Source organism: Trichoderma ghanense (assembly GCF_004382785.1).
Source record: "Trichoderma ghanense strain CCMA-1212 chromosome Unknown scaffold_2, whole genome shotgun sequence".
NCBI lineage: Eukaryota > Fungi > Ascomycota > Sordariomycetes > Hypocreales > Hypocreaceae > Trichoderma > Trichoderma ghanense.
Genome location: NW_027395665.1, coordinates 1,633,124 through 1,651,661, shown reverse-complemented (window position 1 = coordinate 1,651,661; position 18,538 = coordinate 1,633,124). Strand labels below are relative to the sequence as shown.

General features: G+C 54.4%; 6 protein-coding genes across 6 annotated transcripts; 4 read left to right on the top strand and 2 right to left on the bottom strand.

Annotated features, from left to right (window-relative positions):
• Nucleotides 1-223: 223 nt before the first annotated feature.
• On the top strand, nt 224-2,047 carry CCMA1212_002914 (uncharacterized protein; the record flags this gene model as incomplete). Its single annotated transcript, XM_073700281.1, has 1 exon — nt 224-2,047. One exon carries the CDS (start codon nt 224-226, stop codon nt 2,045-2,047), a length of 1,824 nt encoding a protein of 607 aa, XP_073561381.1.
• Nucleotides 2,048-4,483: 2,436 nt separating this feature from the next.
• CCMA1212_002913 (RNA-binding protein rnc1) lies at nt 4,484-5,719 on the top strand (the record flags this gene model as incomplete). Its single annotated transcript, XM_073700280.1, has 3 exons — nt 4,484-4,888; nt 4,957-5,528; nt 5,582-5,719. Exons 1-3 carry the CDS (start codon nt 4,489-4,491, stop codon nt 5,717-5,719), a joined length of 1,110 nt encoding a protein of 369 aa, XP_073561388.1. The 5' UTR covers nt 4,484-4,488.
• Nucleotides 5,720-7,331: 1,612 nt separating this feature from the next.
• CCMA1212_002912 (UDP-galactose transporter-like protein 1) lies at nt 7,332-8,748 on the top strand (the record flags this gene model as incomplete). Its single annotated transcript, XM_073700279.1, has 3 exons — nt 7,332-7,540; nt 7,643-8,436; nt 8,528-8,748. 3 exons carry the CDS (start codon nt 7,332-7,334, stop codon nt 8,746-8,748), a joined length of 1,224 nt encoding a protein of 407 aa, XP_073561387.1.
• A 1,262-nt stretch (nt 8,749-10,010) lies between these two features.
• Nucleotides 10,011-12,437, bottom strand: CCMA1212_002911 (Tyrosine-protein phosphatase pmp1; the record flags this gene model as incomplete). Its single annotated transcript, XM_073700278.1, has 1 exon — nt 10,011-12,437. One exon carries the CDS (start codon nt 12,435-12,437, stop codon nt 10,011-10,013), a length of 2,427 nt encoding a protein of 808 aa, XP_073561386.1.
• Nucleotides 12,438-12,825: 388 nt separating this feature from the next.
• CCMA1212_002910 (uncharacterized protein) lies at nt 12,826-14,317 on the bottom strand (the record flags this gene model as incomplete). The annotated part of the gene is made up of 3 exons (XM_073700277.1): nt 12,826-13,423; nt 13,474-13,823; nt 14,174-14,317. The coding sequence occupies 3 exons, from the start codon at nt 14,315-14,317 to the stop codon at nt 12,826-12,828; spliced, it is 1,092 nt and encodes a 363-aa protein (XP_073561385.1).
• On the top strand, nt 13,092-14,332 carry CCMA1212_002909 (uncharacterized protein; the record flags this gene model as incomplete). Its single annotated transcript, XM_073700276.1, is given in 5 exon segments — nt 13,092-13,097; nt 13,116-13,288; nt 13,310-13,429; nt 13,486-13,750; nt 13,988-14,332. 5 exon segments carry the CDS (start codon nt 13,092-13,094, stop codon nt 14,330-14,332), a joined length of 909 nt encoding a protein of 302 aa, XP_073560964.1.
• Between the last annotated feature and the right edge of the window lie 4,206 nt (nt 14,333-18,538).

The following is an 18,538-nucleotide window of genomic DNA, read 5'->3' as shown; positions in this document are numbered from 1 at the left end:
TCGTGCCAAGGTCCCGATACATGAGGCCAAGCTTCGCGTCTTCCGCCTAACCCCGTTAGGAGTACGGGACACCCTTCAAGTCTCATTTGATGCTATGACTTGAACTGCTCGCACCTTGATAGAATCGTGTCTCGTTTGTGCAGCGTGACCACGAGACAGCTGTTCGTCTCTTCCTGCCAGTCACAGTCCAAGGAGCATGCGTCTATAAATTACATCCGCCAGCATGTCGGCTGATTTGTTTGCCGAATTTGCCAATAGCAACCCGCCGCCTCCGCAACAGCAGCAGCAGCAGCAAAGACAATCACCGGTTCCATCAGCCACAACTGGCCAGCAAACGTGGAATAAGCCTGCGGCAAAGGATCCCTTCAGCTTCGGCTTCAACGACTTTTCAACAGCAGCAGCATCACCAATTGAGAGATGGCCCCCAGTCCAACCTCAGCCGACCGCAGCTGTCGGTTGGGCTGCGTCGCCAGCGGCCTCACAAGCTACGCCAGCCTCGCAGGTGTTCAACGATGCTGATGACGATGGCTGGGGAGACTTCGAGACAGCGGAGCCTACACCGGCGGCATCTACCATCAACAAGCCTTCCGGTCCATTCGGCGGGTTGACCGCTCCAGTCAAACAGTCTGATTCTGGAAACAGGCCTTTCCGGGCCCCTTCCCTCGACATCATGACCAATACTCTGGTCGACATTCAAGCAAAACCAAAGACAAAGCCCGAGGTTACCGGCTTTTCATGGGGTTTGGCGCAGGGCAATTCAAGGCTATCCACGGACTTGGCACCCAAGGACCCCAACGTGCTGTTCGATGCCGATGACTTTGAGCTCCAGGTACCGGATGCTGATGACGATGACGACGAGTTTGGTGACTTTGAAACGGTGGCACCAGCGCCTCCGCAGTCGAAGCAAAGCTCTGCAGCCAATCCCACATCTTCGAACAACTCTGCTCCTCTGCTGGACTTGCTCTCTCTTGACGATCCTCCGGAGAAACCACCAGCCCCAAGAGTCACTCAAGTCACTCCCAGACAAACTCCTTCCCAGCCCCTAGGAGCCCTGAGCTTTGGGGCGGCGGCGACAACACTCACGAACCCGCCAAAATCCCCATCTTTCCAGGAGCGGAATCCCTTTCCAGACCTTGGAATCAAGACAGGTGTAGCGGCCGCGGGATCTCCGACGAAAGTGCGTGGTGCACCAAAATCAGCAACACCAGTTACGGCATGGCCAACAACGAAACACAGAGCAAAGCCATCCGCCGCCAAGGCGTTCGATGATGATTGGGACGCTTGGGACGATACGCCTAGTGCATCTGTCGATAAGAAAGAGGAGAGATCCAGCATTGATCAGTCTGAAAGTTGGGATTGGGACGCTGGCGACGGCGGTCAATCCAGTGCCATCAAGGGAAACGATGATGACCCTCCTCCAACCAATGTTCCTCCGCCATCTGTCATTTTGTCTGTTTTCCCCGATCTCCTGAGTTCAGCGAATGCCTTTTTCAAGCCAATGTCGGGCCACAGTGCCTCCATCAAACAGCAGGTTCTGTCCAATCCCAAAGCAGTCCACTTTCTCCAAGGCTATATCCTCCTTGCCACCACTGCCGCTCGAGTGATTGCTGGCCGCAAACACAGATGGCATCGGGACAAGATCCTGGCGAAAAGCATGTCCATCTCGGCTGCCGGCAGCAAGGGCATGAAGCTCGCAGGCGTGGATAAAACACAGTCAGCACGGGAAGACAGGGAGGCAGCCGACGTGGTGGCCGTATGGCGAGAACATGTCGGACGCGTGCGGTCTGCTGTTGCCGCTGCCAACGCCGAGGGCAAGCTGGGCCTCAAAGTCCCCGAGCTGAGCGAGAACATGCAGGTCACGACGGCTAAGATGGTGCCGACGGGGCCCAAGCCGTGTATAATCTGCGGGCTGAAGAGGGAAGAGAGAGTGTCAAAGGTCGACTACGACGTTGAAGACAGCTTTGGGGAGTGGTGGGTTGAGCACTGGGGCCACAGAGCCTGCAAGAACTTTTGGGTAGAGCACGAGCAGAGATTGCGTCAGCGTTGATGGATGGCTGAGTTGTTCGGATTTGGATTCCTGTTACCTGTTATAAGAGCCATGTAGAATTGAATGTTGGATCAACCACCTACCTCAGCATTGCCCGTTACTCCATTGAAGCTGCGGCTGACCACGGGTACGAGGAAGAGGTGGAAGCAGCAGCCGGATTGGTCTCGAGGCAAACCCGAATGGTTGATACCAGTAGCTACGAGATGGCTGTGTATTCATGTTACATGTATGCAACTCCTCCGCTGCTCCCGCTTGCCCCTCGCTCGCACAATTGCATAGCAGTTGAGGCTCATAAGACCAATCACAATCTCAACGGATATTCGGGACGGGATGAAGAAGCAAACTCGGCAAAGTCGCCCTCTCCCATGCCCAGACTGGACGGCAAGCGTGCAGCGTGGAGTTGGCGGCACGGCACTGCAAACAGTCTCCCACGAGATGATTGGTGTATCAAGGTGTAGGCTCTGCAGTTGCGAATGGTTGCTTGTACAGGTGCCACCGGTCGGTCCGCATAGACTGGCAGTAGATGAACGAGTTTGGAACGCTGATTGACGGGATGAGCGCAACCATCGTCAAATCAGTTATCAAGGACTACTAGAGATAGTAAGCTGCAGTGCATGAAAGCTAAAGCAGTAGTAGGCAGGTCTGGACACCGAGATTTCGTTGGACACAGACACACGCGGGCGTCTGAGCGTCAAATCACATGACAACCTGATCTCGGTTGTAGGAAGTGAAGGTCCTCTGTTAGAGCATCGGGAGAACTATTCCACGGGGTTGAGGGCGTAGAAAGGGCTGCGTCGAGATGCCATAGCCCGCGAACCCGCCGTCCGCTGCTACACAGTGCACTTGTCAACCTATCCGACGGAGGGCAGCAACACTGTCAAGGCATGAATTCAGGGAATTTGGAGCTTATCAACTTCTGGAAGACTGTTGCAAACCGCCTGCCAGGCACGATGCCGCATGTATTCGTAGAGGGTGAAGATATGCGGAATGCGGAAATCCGGGGGCGTTCTCCCTCATTTCCGCTTTAGGCAAGCGAACCTCGAGCAGAACTCGGTTGGCACAGTGGGATCGCGTGGCAAACGATACCGGGGAGAGACTCTTGATGTACCTCCCTATCAGCATGTGGGAAGGCAAGCACCAAGGTACAGATCAGGTAATGCTACGTCACTCGACGCATATCGGCCCACCTGGCGACAAACAGCTTGAAGTTGAATTTGAAGAACAGAGGGACTGGAGCTCGTGGAAGCCCATGTGCGTCTCTACCCGGTACTGGGTAGATACTTACCTAGTAGTATGTGGCATCTCGCAGGTTGCCATGTTGTACCTCCCAGGTACTTGGCATGCTTATGACGCAGAATCTTCACCTTGAAGCGGCTGCTTCCCATCTCAAGCCACACTGATAGACATGCATGACCGTTCCTGGCGCACCGAATCGCCTGGCTCTGGCTTTTCTCGCCTTTTCCCCCTTGTCCGCTTTTGGTCGAGCAGGTACAAGCCTGGGCTGTCCAGCGGCTACGGCAACTCAGTGACCAGACAGCTGCAGCGGCCAGACAGCGGCCAGCCAGCGCCTGTGGCTCGCTAGCAAACTGCCCTAGTCGCGCTGCGGGTGGCTCTGGCAGTTTTGCTGCAGCGCTCCAGCTGTGCTGCTTCACCTCTGCCGCTGCCGCTGCCGCTGCCGCTGCTGCTGCCTCCCCACCTGACTTTCTTCTTCGGGTCCCCCTCCAGAAGCTCTCGCTCTCTCTCTCCTTCACCTTGCCTCCAGTCTCAATCCCCGTCCGTCTCTTTTTCTTCCTCTCACTCTTCCCTCTTCCCTCTCGCAACTCCTCACCTCTTCCCGCCCCGACCCTTTTCTTCGCACCCTCGCCGCCCTACGGGTTTTCCCCCTCAACCTCCATCTCCCTCTTGCGCACTGCCTTGCCCTCCGGCATCGTGTCGCGTTTCTCATTGCCCGCTTCCGCCCACTCGCCTCTTGACCCCGCCAAATCCCTGCCAGCACCACACAAAAAAAAGAGTCTGGCAACGCCTTTGACGTTTTGCCAAGTTCTCACGGCCAGCCTCGCTCCCTCTCACCTTCGCAACGTTCGCGCAGCTTCCGGCTCCTCGACGTTCATCCAGTAAGTTCATTGCCGCTCTTCTGGCCCCTCCTTAGCAACGGGACACGCCTGTGTTTGCATCATCTGCCGCCGCCGCGATCCCGCATGTTGCCACCAGCAGACGGACAACGGCGTGTACGCACGTTGCGTCACAGACGGTCCTGCTCTGCGCGCCTCTCTATGCGCGACCTCTATCGAGCCTTGGGCGGCCTCGTCTTGATCTAGAGGTAGACTGACGAATATCTGCCAGACACTTTCCATCTCAGCCATCCGCTCTGATACCACACCTCCACTCACCCAACCCATCTCTTCCGTGCCTTCCTCACCTTCACCTCCCACGCAGCAGTCATGGCAGCTTCCCAAGATATCCTTTCGCCCAACGGCGGCGACATTGTGGACTCCATGGATCAGTTGAAGATGGACGAGCGACTCGGCCCCGACGGCGAGCTCGCCCCTAAGACGGACGAAGAATATGCCCAGGCTCAGCTGACCTTGCGCGCCATTGTTTCCTCCAAGGAAGCCGGTGTCATCATTGGAAAGGGCGGCAAGAACGTCGCTGATCTCCGTGATGAGACCGGCGTCAAGGCTGGCGTCAGCAAGGTGGTTCAGGGCGTTCATGACCGAGTTCTCACCATCACCGGCGGCTGCGATGCCATTTCCCGCGCATACGCCATTGTTGCCCGAGCCCTCCTCGAAGGCGCGCCCGTCGTCGGTATGGGCGGTGTCATTCAAAACAACGGAACTCATCGTGGGTACCCTAAATTTACTCTCTTCTGCTGGAGACGATCACTAACGCTGGGGCCACCCAATGAATAGCCATCAAGCTTCTCATCTCCCACAACCAAATGGGCACCATCATCGGCCGACAAGGCCTCAAGATCAAGCACATCCAAGATGTTTCCGGCGTCCGCATGGTTGCGCAAAAGGATATGCTGCCCCAGTCTACCGAGCGTATCGTCGAAGTTCAGGGCACTCCCGAAGGCATCCAACGAGCCATTTGGGAGATCTCCAAGTGCTTGGTCGATGACTGGCAGCGGGGCACCGGCACCGTGCTTTACAACCCTGTCGTCCGAACTCAGTCTTCCGGCTCTGGAAGCCTGGGCGGCTCAGGCTACGGTAACGGCGGCGGTCGAGACTACGGAAGCCCTCGCGTGATGCGCACTGGCAACGGTGCCGACTTCAGTAATGGCGGCTCGAGGCCATTCAGCCGCCGCTCCGACTCCGACGCTGCGACTCGCGGCCCTCCCACGCACGACGAGAACGGTGAGGAGATCCAGACTCAGAACATCAGCATCCCCGCCGACATGGTTGGATGCATCATTGGCCGTGGCGGCAGCAAGATTAGCGACATCCGCAAGACTTCCGGAGCTCGCATCTCTATTGCCAAGGTAAGCATCAGCAACCCCAGCCACTTTGCACAGTCGCGACTAACGCACAATAGGCCCCCCACGACGAGACAGGCGAGCGCATGTTCACCATCATGGGCACCGCCAAGGCCAATGAGTCGGCGCTGTTCCTGCTCTATGAAAACCTTGAGGCTGAGAAGATGCGTCGCAGTCAGATGCAAGACCAGGAGTAAACCAAGGACTTTCTAATAATGAGCACGCTGGCTGTTGCTTCATGTTTCTCGTACCACTTGTGAATGAGCTGTGTTTGGGCCGGATTTGGCGTATTCAGGGCGTCCAGATCTGGTTTGCCGCAAGGCTCCTCTTTCCCCCGCTGGAACAGGGACAGGATTTTTGATGATTGCGGTTCATCGCCAAAAGCATTCAATGCAGCCACCGTCCTGTTTTGTTTGCTTTTGCCTTTTGCCCTTTTCACTGCATTTTTCCCGCTTTTCTACTTTTACTTCCTCCCTCTTTATCATCAGTTATGCTTTCTCACGTGTCATTTCTATCTCCACTGGCCCGCCATCAGAACGATTCCATCTCTACTGCGTGGGTCGACCCTCGAATCGATCATGAGGCCACTGCTCTTCTTTGACAGCAGCTCAGCTTCATCCCCTCGAGCAGAGCTCGTTCGATGTCTGCAAGTACCACGCAAGGACTCGTCGAATACTTCGTACCCCGACCTTTCGACTCGCACGCCTCTGTCTGCCGCCACCGCCCACCACTCGTGTGGCCGCGCAGGCTTAACATCCATCAGCATATCCTCAACCCACGCCTGGGATCATCGCATCGATAAAGCCGCGCCGAAGTTGCGTTGCCTGGAATGACCAGTGCTCCTCGCGAGCACCATCTTTCCAAAGCACCGCTTCGCTTCACGGCGGCCACACTGTCACATTCACTCTCTCCTCAACTCTCGCTCCGCGATCCCTTGTACCATCCTTATTCCGCAAACTCGAAACCAGAATACTATTACGCACGCAACAAAAAAAACGCACTAATCCTCTTACTTCACCACTTGCTGCGCGACGACCGACATGTGAAACAGACACTCTCAGACACATCATCTCCCACCCGTGCCCTCTATCCTCGTCACCGTTCTCCCTGACAGTGGATGACGTCTCTCTTTTCTCTTTTTTCAAGCAGGAATCAGGCAATACCCCGTGGCATGCACGACAGGCATGCTATGCGCACGAAACGGATCTGGGATTGGGAATGTGTAGATAATAGTGCATCTAGTCAGTCGTTGTGCAAGAGACTGAAATATAATTGGACGCAAGCTGACTCGACTGTGACTCTGCTCTCATCAATAGCTGCCGTGTGAGTCGTGTCTAATGCTTGATGTATCTGGCCATGAAGAATCCATCCAACAGTATTAATACTGTCATGGCCTCACATTTTGGCGTTGCCGGCAGTAAGCCCCCCAGCAATGGTTCTAACCGGAATTGGAAAGTGTGCATTCGGTAGGCGGCGGCAGGCACCCCACCAGCCTCAGGGTCCCTCCTTCCCCAGACGTCAGCGTGCCGTGGCTGCGAGATGAAGCCAACTTGTCAACTTTTCAACAACAGTTCTATTGAAGCCTTGCCCTCATAAATATCCGGCACAATTGGCGCCGTCACTCCCTTTTCTTCCCTCGTTTGGTTGTCCCTTCTGACTGTTTTGTACTCCCCTTCGCTTCGTCTTCTCTGCGCAGACTCGTTTACCCTTGTCCTTATTTTCCAACAGTAACGATTCTACGGACGATATCGCAACCGCTTCACTGCGCCGCGCACATCAACACCGCGCTTCTCCGTCGCTGCTTGCATCATGGCGCGCTCAAAGCAGCCGGCCGTCAAGCGCGAGTCGTCTTCCGAGTTCTTCAACAAGCAGTCTGCCGCGTGGGAGGACACCAATGGAAAGGAGGTGAAGGCGCCAAATGGGCACGGGGCTCCGTCCAAGTCGGCGCAAGAGCCGAGCAAGGCTGAGGCGGGCTTGGTTCAGCTTGTAACTGCTGTCGCGGGCATTTACGCTTCATTGTAAGTTTTCTTGCGAATCCAGCGATTGACGTCGCAATTCTCTCCCTCTCTCTGTGGACTGGTTTGGTTAACTTTGTGCGCGCGCGCGCATGCGCATAAAAGCTTGACCTGGGCATATCTCCAGGAGAAGCTGACGACCAAGGCGTATGGCCCGGCCGACGCACCAGAGGTGTGGCATTTCCCCGTCTTCCTCAACACCATCCAGTCGCTGTTTGCCGCCGCGGTTGGCTTCGTCTATCTCCTCGTCTCGACACCGAAAGGCGCATCGGTGCCGCCCATTTTCCCGTCGCGCAGCATCCTCGGCCCGCTCGCGCTCGTCGCCATCACGAACAGCTTGGCCAGCCCCTTTGGCTACGCCAGTCTTGCACACATCGACTACATCACGTTCCTGCTCGCCAAGAGCTGCAAGCTGCTCCCCGTCATGTTCCTCCACATTACAATCTTCCGGAAGCGCTACCCCATCTACAAGTACCTCGTCGTTGCCGCCGTGACCGCGGGCGTCGCCGTGTTCACCCTCCACTCGGGCCGCAAGCACAAGAAGTCTACCCGGTCGGAGGAGGCAAACGTCTCGTGGGGCTTGCTGCTGCTGGGCATCAACCTGCTGTTTGACGGCCTCACCAACAGCACGCAGGACTACATCTTCCAGACGTTTCGGCCGTTCAGCGGGCCACAGATGATGTGCGCCAACAACATGATGAGCACCGTCGTGACGTCCCTGTACCTCATCGGTAGCCCTGCGCTCGTGTCTACGGGAATCGGCGAGTGGCTCGGGATGGACGTTGCTGGCAGTGCTGGCGAGCTGAACTCGGCCCTGGAGTTTGTGACCAAGTATCCGGCCGTGTGGAAGGACGTCTTGGGCTTTGCGGCTTGTGGCGCCCTAGGTCAAGTCTTTATTTGTACGTCTGCCGAACCAACCTCTCTTACTTCTCTTCCTCTTCCCAATAGCCTTGTTCTCTGCTAACAACTTCTTGTTATTTTCTCTACTAGTCTATACCCTGTCCACCTTTTCATCCGTCCTGCTCGTCACCGTCACCGTGACGCGCAAAATGTTCACCATGATCCTCTCGGTCGTCGCCTTTGGCCATCGCCTCACGCACATGCAGTGGCTCGGCGTCACCCTCGTATTCGGCGGCATCGGCGTCGAGGCGGCCATTGCCAGGAAGGAGAAGATGGCCAAGGAGGCGGCCAAGGCGAAGAAGTCTTCCTGAAACGGCAACTGGAAAAAAAAGGGGGGGGATTAAAGCATCATGATAGAATTCAGCATTTCCGCCTAATCTTCTCTCGAAAGTACATATTATTTTTTCGGATGGCGGTGCTCGAGACTTAGCCGCATGTACATATAGACATGGTCCTTTGCATTTTGGATATCCTTTGGTGTTCCCAGTTGTTTTCATTCCCTGCGTACGAGATGGCGTTGCCTCGCCTGCGTACGAGATGGCGTTGCCTCGGATTCTCTAGAGTAGCCCTGATATACGAGAGCGGGATTTCATACAAATAGATGATTCAAAGTGAAACAAGACGCAAGATCACGGCTTGTAGAGTAGGGGATGTATGTTTGATATAGTACTTTGGTTGGTGTATTTTCCTTTTTCTTCTCCTCTCCTATTCTACCTACTATCCATGTATATTTTGCCTCTCCTCCCGTGGTATCTCTCTCCCTCATCTCTGTCATTGGCAAGGACTCTCATGCCCGCCACATCCCCTCTGTCAATGCTCTCCACTGAAGACCTGCTTCTTCCAACGTTGGCCGCCTCTGGGAAGGTATTACACCCTCCTTAATTTCCTGTGTGTATACTAAATCCCGAGGGTTACAAAACAAAAAGGAGAAAAAAAAAATGCCGACAAAACGAGATGGAAACCAAATACTCCCCTCCCCCACCACGTACCCAAGTTTTGCTGTTATCCAACAGTCTGCCCTTTAGATATAAAAGAAAAAAGCGAGCGGAAGATATAGACACAAGAGAAAACATAAAAGATAAATGTGGTAAGTACATGGGAAAACAGAACAATTTTTGATGATATATGCAAGAGGATATGCTTGCTTTTTCCCTTTCTCCTCTGTTCTCGTGAGTATCATGAGCCAAAGACGACTAGCTTCAAGGTTGTCTGAGAGCTTGGTCGAGCAGTGGCGTGATTGAGAGGAGGGTAAAGCGGCAACACGCGGAGGGGGGCAGGCGGATCAGCACATGAACGGGCTGGGTTTGAGCCAGGGTATAACCACTAACGCTCCCGCTTCCCTAACGCCTATGCTGACAAACAGCTCTGTTGTACACTGTTGAACGCCTGAAAATGCCATAAAAATGTCACAGAAGCTGTAAGACTGCCGATAGTCAGGATCCGACCATAGAGTATCCGTCAGCCGAAGACACAGGCTTCGCTATTTTCCTTCCAAGACACTCTGCTTTGGATGGAGATATATCGTGAGTAATATGGTGTAAAAAGATTGTCATAAAAGCACGGGCAAGGCCGGTTATAAGATGTCGTCAATGGACCGAATAATCGATGCTTCGCCTTTGGCTGGTGGGCTGCGCGGATCCGCCGTTTGAGTTGGCCTACCGAAGGAGAAGAAGGAATCCCGGCTAAAGGCTGTCTGCCTCGGGGAGAAGAGGTTTTGTGGAAGCTCCTGTCGCTCGATGAATCTCATCCCAGCAATTGACGGGAAGCCAGCCATGGAGTTGTTGGTCATCTCTTGGTCCCTGGGAGACATGACATCGTCTGGGAAAATGGCCGAGAAGTGAACAGCCTTCTCGTTGGAAACATGAAGGGGAAACGAAGACGAATAGTCCCGAGCACCCAGAGTCGAATAGGACGCAGTCGGCTTCAGCCTGGGACCGCCCAGGGGAGCCAAGCTTGGCTTCGACCGTCCTTGCGCTGACTTTGGTCGCAAAGGCGGGGCCTGGAGCTTGAAAGGCGAAGGAGACGGCGGCGGACGAAGATCCATTCTTGACTGTCGAGGACTTGGTTCTGGCTCATTGATGGAAGGCTCCATCTGCTTGGCTTTCTTTTGCTCTGGCTCCATACGCTCTGCCTGAGGTCTCTCGAAACTGTCTCTCCACGAAAATGTCAAGGGCGCAGAAGCAGGTCCCGGGGAAATGGTCTGGAGGTCATTCGCATTGCTTGGATGAAGACTCAGGGGAGTCGTGCTCTCGCTTCCCTGTCTACTCTTGCCGTTTTCTGCTGGGAGGGGCGCGGTGTGCGGCTCCTTGGAAGGCATCTCGATGGCGTCAGCGGATAGGGTCAATCTGTGCTTAGACGGACTCCTTCCATTGCGAGGTCGATAGGGCCCAGAGCCTGGCGAGGAGCGCTTCTTCTTCGAGAGCTCCTTTTGGAAGTCTTGCAGCGAGTACATCAGCTTCATATTGGGGCTGATCCAGCGACTCTTGGCCTGTGCTGCGTGGTACGCATCGTTGACGCTGAAGTCGGGGTTTTGGTAGAGGCCGTAGGCAATGATGAGACTCGCCGAACGACTAGCTCCCTGTTGGCAGTGGACAAGCACCTTCTTGCCTTCCTTGGTGCGGTCCTCAATGGTCTCGCAGAGGCGCATGAGATCAGGCGCGATGTCCGTATTGTGATCCCATGGAATATGGATGTACTCTGGCATACTAAGCGGATTGGCCTTTGGTGTCGTGGGCGTAAGCATATCCGTGTCCATCGGGCTGCTGCCGTCAGAAGGCTGGAACTCCCATGCGGTAGCAAAGCTGGAGCTTGACACGGCCGTATCCGGAATAGGGCTCAGATTGGACGAGATTCCTCTACCGCGAGCGGAGGGGCCGTGCAATGATGGCTTCGCCTGTTCTTGTTTAACCTCCTCTCGCTTGGCCTCGAAGGGATTCCGAACTTCGTGGGCAACGTTGATGACGACATCAAAGCGAGAAGCTTCTTCGGCCGTAGGTTCCAGATACAAATAGACATTATCGCCATAAATGGCAATTGGACCGTCAGGGTATCCTGGCGTTTTCTGGTCTTCGTTATTCTCATGCTCCCGGAAAGGGTCGTCAAAGTCGTTTCGAGATGCAAGCTGGGTCTTGATGGGAGTGTCCTCTTCCGTGATGGCAGCATCAAATGTCAGATTCATGCTGGACTTCATGGGTCGCAAGAACTCTGATAGTCCTGACTCATTGCGCTCCAGGACCTTTGGAAAGGTCATTCCCCCAGCGGGCCCGAATGTGGCTGTCTTCAAGGAGGACGACGGGAAAGACGGTGAGGAGGTGGAATGCTTGAGAGCGCGGCGCTGCAAGATGGGAGGCATGCCTGGCGATGCTGGCACTTCCAGCGATGTTTGCTTGATCAGATCTGAAGCATTGGTCTTGAGGCTGAGAAGACTGGGTTTCCTCTTCATGGCGGGAATGGAGGGCTTAATGAAGGAGGGTGAGCAGGGTTCCGACACCATGGACTTGTTTGAGGCTGCTGCTGTCGGTGGCTGAATGGAGAGACCCTTCATGTTTCTCGGCTTCCTCGGAGCTGGAGAGGTCATGGGACGCTCCAATGCGCTCGCCTCCGAAATGCTGAGCAACGAAACCGGGTTGGAAGGGCCACTGAAGCTTGCAGAGTGAAAGTTGCCCAGCGGCAGCAGGTTGAGCGGAGAATCCGGTGACGACGATGGCGACGGATCCGAGAGGGGCGAAGAGTCTGTGGTGGACAGCGTAGTGGTTGGAGAAGAGTCATCGGATTCTGACGTCTGAGTCGAAGTGCTGTCGCGATGCTTGTGGCTCTGATCCGGAGCAAGACAGGCTTGGAGACTCGGCTGCTGAGAAGTTTTGGGTGCCACTTCGAGAAACTTGGAACCGACGACGGTGAACGTGTCCCGGTCTGCCATGGTTTCGGTTTCTAGATCATAGACGGACATGAAGGTCGGTATCTGGTCTTCGTATATCCGGCGCGCGGCGGCTGAGGGCATGGCTCCGAACAGAATTGCCCTTTGCTTGTATCAAAGAATCGAGTCTCTCGCGCGCATGAACCCCAAGTACTTGGCGTGCGTTATTGCGTGGTTGTGCCGACTAAAACAAGAGCTGGATTATTAGAGGGAAGCGGCTCGTTCGAAAAATTATGCCGCTTGGAAGAAAGAAAAAGAAGCGTCAAAAGATGGACAAGAGAGCGAGCGTCGCATAAATGGTTTCGAAAGAATGGAGTGGCGATATACGGAGAACTGAGAACGAAGATAGAGATCAAGAACGTAGTCAATGGACAGCACAGCTGAATCCGGATGTTGACAGTTCGCGATACAAGAAAAGGAAGTGGGTTGGTAGGGACCAAGCGGTCGGGATTGTGGCCCGAGAGGCGTCGTATCAGAGGACGGACGCAAGCAGCTGAGGCGCGGCACTGGGTGTTTGTGGCGGGTTTGAGCGGGCCAGAACTCGACACGGGAGGAGCAAGAAAGTAGAAGGCGAAGACGAGAAACGAAGAACAGAAACAGCCGCGGATGGTCGACGACGAGCAGGACAATGAGGCGTGCGAGGGTCCAAATCGAGTCGGGTCGAGAAAGGGAGCTGCAAGGAATGGCACCAAAAAGTCGAGGTGAAACAAGAGCGGCGCCTAATTAGCGGACGGCCACATGCAGGTGGGAGGGACGGGATAGCCGCTGGAGCAGGAAAGAAGACGAAGGGCGAAGGGCGAAATGCGACGGCGAAGGAAGAGAAGAAGGCGAAGGACAAGGCGAAGGACAAGGACAAGGACAACGAGGCAGCGCCAAAGGCTGCAGATGCCGGATCCTGCGCGAGGGCGAGCGGGAAGGGGGGGAGGGCTGCGGATGTTGCGAGAAAGGGAAGAAAGTGAAGAGAAGAGAAGAGAAGAGTTGGAGGACGAGAGCGAGAGTCCAGAATTTGGCGTTGGCGTGACGGTGTTTGAGAGGCTCGCCAGCGAACAAACGGCGGCTGGGGTGGGAGCCTCCAGGTCAACTAGCAGCTGTGCCTAGCACCCGGTAGCGGTACAGGTACCTGAGCTGGAAGGGGGCGCTGGGGGCAGCTGCAGCGAACCAGGCGGGCGAAGCAGTTGAGCGCTTACTGTACCTGGCGGGTTCCTTGCTGCGCTGAGCTGCGCTGCGCTCTGGACGGTAGGTGCTCGTACCTGTACTTCGCACCGGGTGCGAGGTGCGCCTGCTATCGACGCTACGGGGCCCCAGGTAGCGGTGACCTTGTCCGGCTTCAAGGGCAGGGGCTCCCGGCAGCTCAGCCACTACTGCACCGGCGGCGTCAGACCAAGTACAGGCTACCTGTGACCCGTTGACGGCGCTACCACGAATACCTGCGAGAGCAGAGGGTAAGGCACGCTGGAAGTTGCCCCGAACCTTTGGGTGATGTTGCCATATGACATGGGTCAGATTTTTTTTTTCCGCTCGTTTCTCTCGCCCTCCACGGCATGTCTGGCAATCAATTACTGCCTTTTGCCTGCTACTGGAGTTGAGTGCTAAAAGTAGACACGCGCTACCAACTGGAACCTGCTTAGGCGCAGCGTGAGTTGCATGCCCAGGTTCGCACCAATGCGGTGCCTGTACCTGTATCTGTACCTGTACCTGTGCCTTGCCGGTCCCCCTCCGTCTGCGCACCTCATCCGCCTCAGGTCTTCACGCAGCCGCCCGACGGGCTGCAGGCAAGCATTCAGCAGCAGAGAAAAAGAACTGGGAGAATGAAAAGAAACCTGCTGAGCATCTCGCGCATACATTTCAAGTGCCACCGCCGCCAGCATGACCTGCTGCGCTGCACGGCGCCGCTTCTCGTCCAACCAAGTCCGTCCAGCGTCTTTCCCTGCAGGCCCTTGGGAGTCCCTGGAGTCCCTGTACATGCTCGTAACCCGTAGGGGTCGAAACCCCACCTCCTCGTTTCGAGTGGTTGAGCGGAGGACAGGGATTGCGTGCGAAACAGCGCCTAGGCTAAATATAGCCTTGCCCAGCCCGCCAGGCGCCAACGGCCGGCCAATCACAGGCCGAGCGCCCAAATTGTCGTGCAGCGCGACTTCTTATTTTTGGCCCTGCTGGGTGGAGCCCCATCGTTGTTCTTTCCGCAGCGCAGCAAGGCCAGAAATTTTCAAAGAAGGCGCCTCTGCTTGTGCTCATTCCCGTGCTGCTGCACTGCACTGGACAAATACATGTACACTGTTTGTTTCTCTCTCTCTTGCTTGTCGCTTTTTCTTCCATTGCTTGTAACCTCTAGTACCTATCTCTCTTAGATTTCTTTACCTAGGTATGTACTGGGATTCCACCTCTGTTACTGCTTCTTGTCTTCTCCCGCTCTGGTTGCCTGGCTGTTTCGGATCCCTGGACCCTCCCCTCCGCCTTCTGCCCCGTAGCCACCAAGCTCCGTCACGCTGCCTCCCGGAGAATGGGGACGGTGACTCCGTATGGCAAACGGTTGCGGGACGGAGGGCCAATGGTTTCAGCAGAGTGCAACCAGAGGCAGCTGAAGTGGCAAGATCAACTTAACGCGTGTTCGTCCGTCTAGCAAGGTACCTACCTGGACCGATGATGACCTCATCGCGAGACGACATACCACATTCCAGGCTCCGAGGTTGCTCAACGGGGAGGGACCATATGGTTGTGATATGACAAGGCAAGTCCCGAAGATTTGATGCAAATCTGCTCATATCAAAAGGTGCATTGAGGCATGGGCATGCTGGTTCAAGCACAACGTTCGTATACACGCACTTGTCTGACCTTGGCATCGATATCACAGCCACGCCCTCTATCTTACCCCAACTTGCCCAGTCTCCATCTCGTACATGCTCCTACAACAAGCATTTAGCTACAGACACAGTATCAGATACTCGCTGACAGCAGCGTACAGGCTTGGGACTGCCGGCAGTACAAGGACGTCATGTTTTCCAGTATTACTCCGTACTCTGTTGCACCAATTATTCTGCGTCAATCATGATTGGTTCAGCATTCATTGTCTCTCTCCGGTTCTCACTCAGCACCCAAAGAAAGCCATTACACGAGCCTAGTTAAAGCCACGCGCTGACGAACCAAGGATTCCATTGCCTATAAATAGATGATATAGATGCCCTTCAGCATACAAGTACGTTAGGTTGCCGGCCGTGTCAGTCTGTCTGTTTGAGTCAGTCAAGTATCCATCACGTCGCGATTAGATCTCACATGACCGCCCGGTCGGTAACATGCCACCACAGATCGGCCTGTGGTATTATTAGTCCACATGTTGTCAAGGTAGGTATGTACGTGTAAGTTGTCAGCGGAGTCGGAAATAGCTTGCCATGTCGCCATGACTTGATTGCTTCCCGTCCTCCACCTTACTTGCAGCAGCACCGTGCAGTACATAGGAACGCAGCTGGCCATGATGTGGAGAAGTCGAATACACCGCAAGGGTCGGCAGTTCGTTGGGATTGGATGGCGAGATGGGCGTCCGTCCTGCTTGTAAGAGTTGGCTGTTGCTCTCTCCACGCGGTTCACCGACAAAGCATTCCACAGTCAAGAGGCAAACAGTAGTGTCATATGAACTTATGGGAAGACACAAAGGACTGGGGCATCGAATCAGCAATCATCCGCCGTCTTTGAGCCAAATCGCCGGTGCAGGGCCAACAAAGGGCTGGTGCGCAAAGGGCTCATCGCAATTTCATTCCGCCGATCTGCACGCCAAATTAGCATTTTGCTAGCTGTAACACGAACCTGCAGATTATCAGACGGCGAGAATGTTTATGGAAGGCAAACCTGTCCGTCCTGTTCGCACTGTCGAGCTCTTGATACAGGTACCACGGGAAGTAATGGGCTGTAAAAGGCAAGGCGTTGGCACCATAGCCATTGACACCTTCGTCACAAGCTGCTCGCCGTTCTCGAGTTGTTGGCCATCATTTGTTACGGTGAGAATCAAATTCAACGTGGGCCAAAGGGGCCTGAGACGCATTTGGTTATAGAATGTAGCTAGAGCCCAGGGTGCAAATGAACTACATGTACCGAGGCTCTACCAAAACCAAAAATCAAGGGGCTGAAACGCTGTTCTTCACAGGCGAGCAGTTCAAAACAACGCCATCGCAGTCTGATGATGTATCGAGTCCATGTCCGAGGTGAGGAAAAGAATGATGACGATGCTGCCTGGCTGCTGGCAGCACGAAGTGGCTAATATCGGAATATCATCTGACTGTGATACCGACGCGGTCCTCTTGGTGAAGGCACATGCCAATATCGGAAGCTCATAGTGCTTCACAACTTTGACTGTTCGCGTAAAACGCGTCAACGGGCGCTTGGACACCGTCTCTATTTCATACCACGAATAAGAACGGAGATCCAGGGTAAGATGATGGACACCAACGTGTCGGAGAATCCAGCTTGAGCGACCGTAAGATAAGTGTCTTTGCCATGCGTCGGCTGGCATCTGAAGGAAGTGCATGACACAATGATCTCCGGCCATACTATTCGGCACAAGACGCTAAAACATTGTCAAGCATCGCTTAAAGGGATGCAAAGAGATCATGAAACGCGAGCCCTGTTCGTCTCCTCAAGTGTGACGTCTATTCAACGGTATCTCAGAATGGGTTTCAGATTTCCCTTAGTAAGGTAGGTAAGGTAATCAGAGAAAGGAGGAACCTACTATCAATTTAGTATCACGGTATTGAGGAGAGCGCCAAACAACGTTGAATGAGAAAGAGAGATGAAAGGAAGAGAAACAGCGGCAACAGTGGGTGTATTATCGAGGTGACAACCAAATACTGTAGGCGTGACGCCATGTGCGTTCGGTTAAAAGTCTCCCGCAAGGGGCCCTGACATGCCGCCTCCGTGTAAGTTCGAGAAGATTTGACCAGGAAATCTTACCCCTGAAAACGACATGAAAACAACTAGAAGATCCTTGGCCGTTACTGATGCGCTCCGTATTTTGTCGTAGATCAAGACTGAATAGAGTAGGTAGTAGACCCGCTCATGTGGTGTTTGTGAGTGCTTGATCAGTAGTACCTCGTGCGCAGACCCAGAATCACTCACCGGAAAGGACTCTCTGAGTTGGCCGGGAGGCGCTCGTGAGATTGAAGCAAAAGGAAGCAAACTCCGAGACGTCAGTGCTCCACGTTCAGGCAGCTCGGTTGGCAGCTTGTCTCGTTGGCAGCACAGCCAACGTCACAGATGGTTGTTCGAATGAGATTTCCATCGTCGGACTTTACAGTCGTAGTGGGAAGTCGGCTGCAGTTGTACGGATATTACTCCCTACCAAAGTCTTACAGATAGGGTAGAGCGCGCACAGGCGATCGGATCGTTCCAGATTGCCGCAGAGGAAAAAGCAATTCTGCATTGAAACCTGGGGATGAACTTCTGTTTGCTTTTCTTTTGCCCTCGTCTTACTCTCTAGGTTCGTGTACATTTACTCCAGCAGAGCACGGCGAATCGGAACATAAGCTGTGCTTGGGCAAAATCTCCTTCCTTGGAAAATTCAACAAAATCCACCTCATTCAATATAGAACAACGACCAGCTTGGCGCTTCGCAATCAATCCGCTGAGTTGGTCGCTCTCTAACTGTATGCGTATGTTACCCGTAGCGGTGTCTGGTGAGCTCCGCGGTGTAAATGAGAAATCCACAAGAACAGAATAGCTCAACTGAGAACCCTCGCAATGCCTGATACGCAAACGCTGGTTGATGGCCCTTGAGTGTCTCGTCTTCGGGATGAAGCCCCTTTTGGTATCTTATTTCCTATGTACATGGAGGTGTTGGCAATCTATTGCCATGCTGCCGGACTACCTAAGTACTCACCTATTAAGAATCCAGGGTCAGCAACACCAGCCCTGCTTCATTCGCGGCAGTACTTCGTATGAGGCACTTGGCCCAGAAAGAGCTGAAACACAGCGCAATCTGCCGGCTTCAAGAGCGGCTACATCCGAATTGGCCATCAATAATGTACCGAAGAGGTCAAAGAACGCAGTTCATTTACGGATAGCAGCAGCTTCTTCGTGAGGAATACTTTTCGATGCTCTTTGAGATCCAAACATTCCCAAGCCGGGATGGCGGGGGACTGATCCACCGCAATCAATGGCCCCATGGCATCAATCTTGTGGTCGTGACGTTTCAAGCGGCT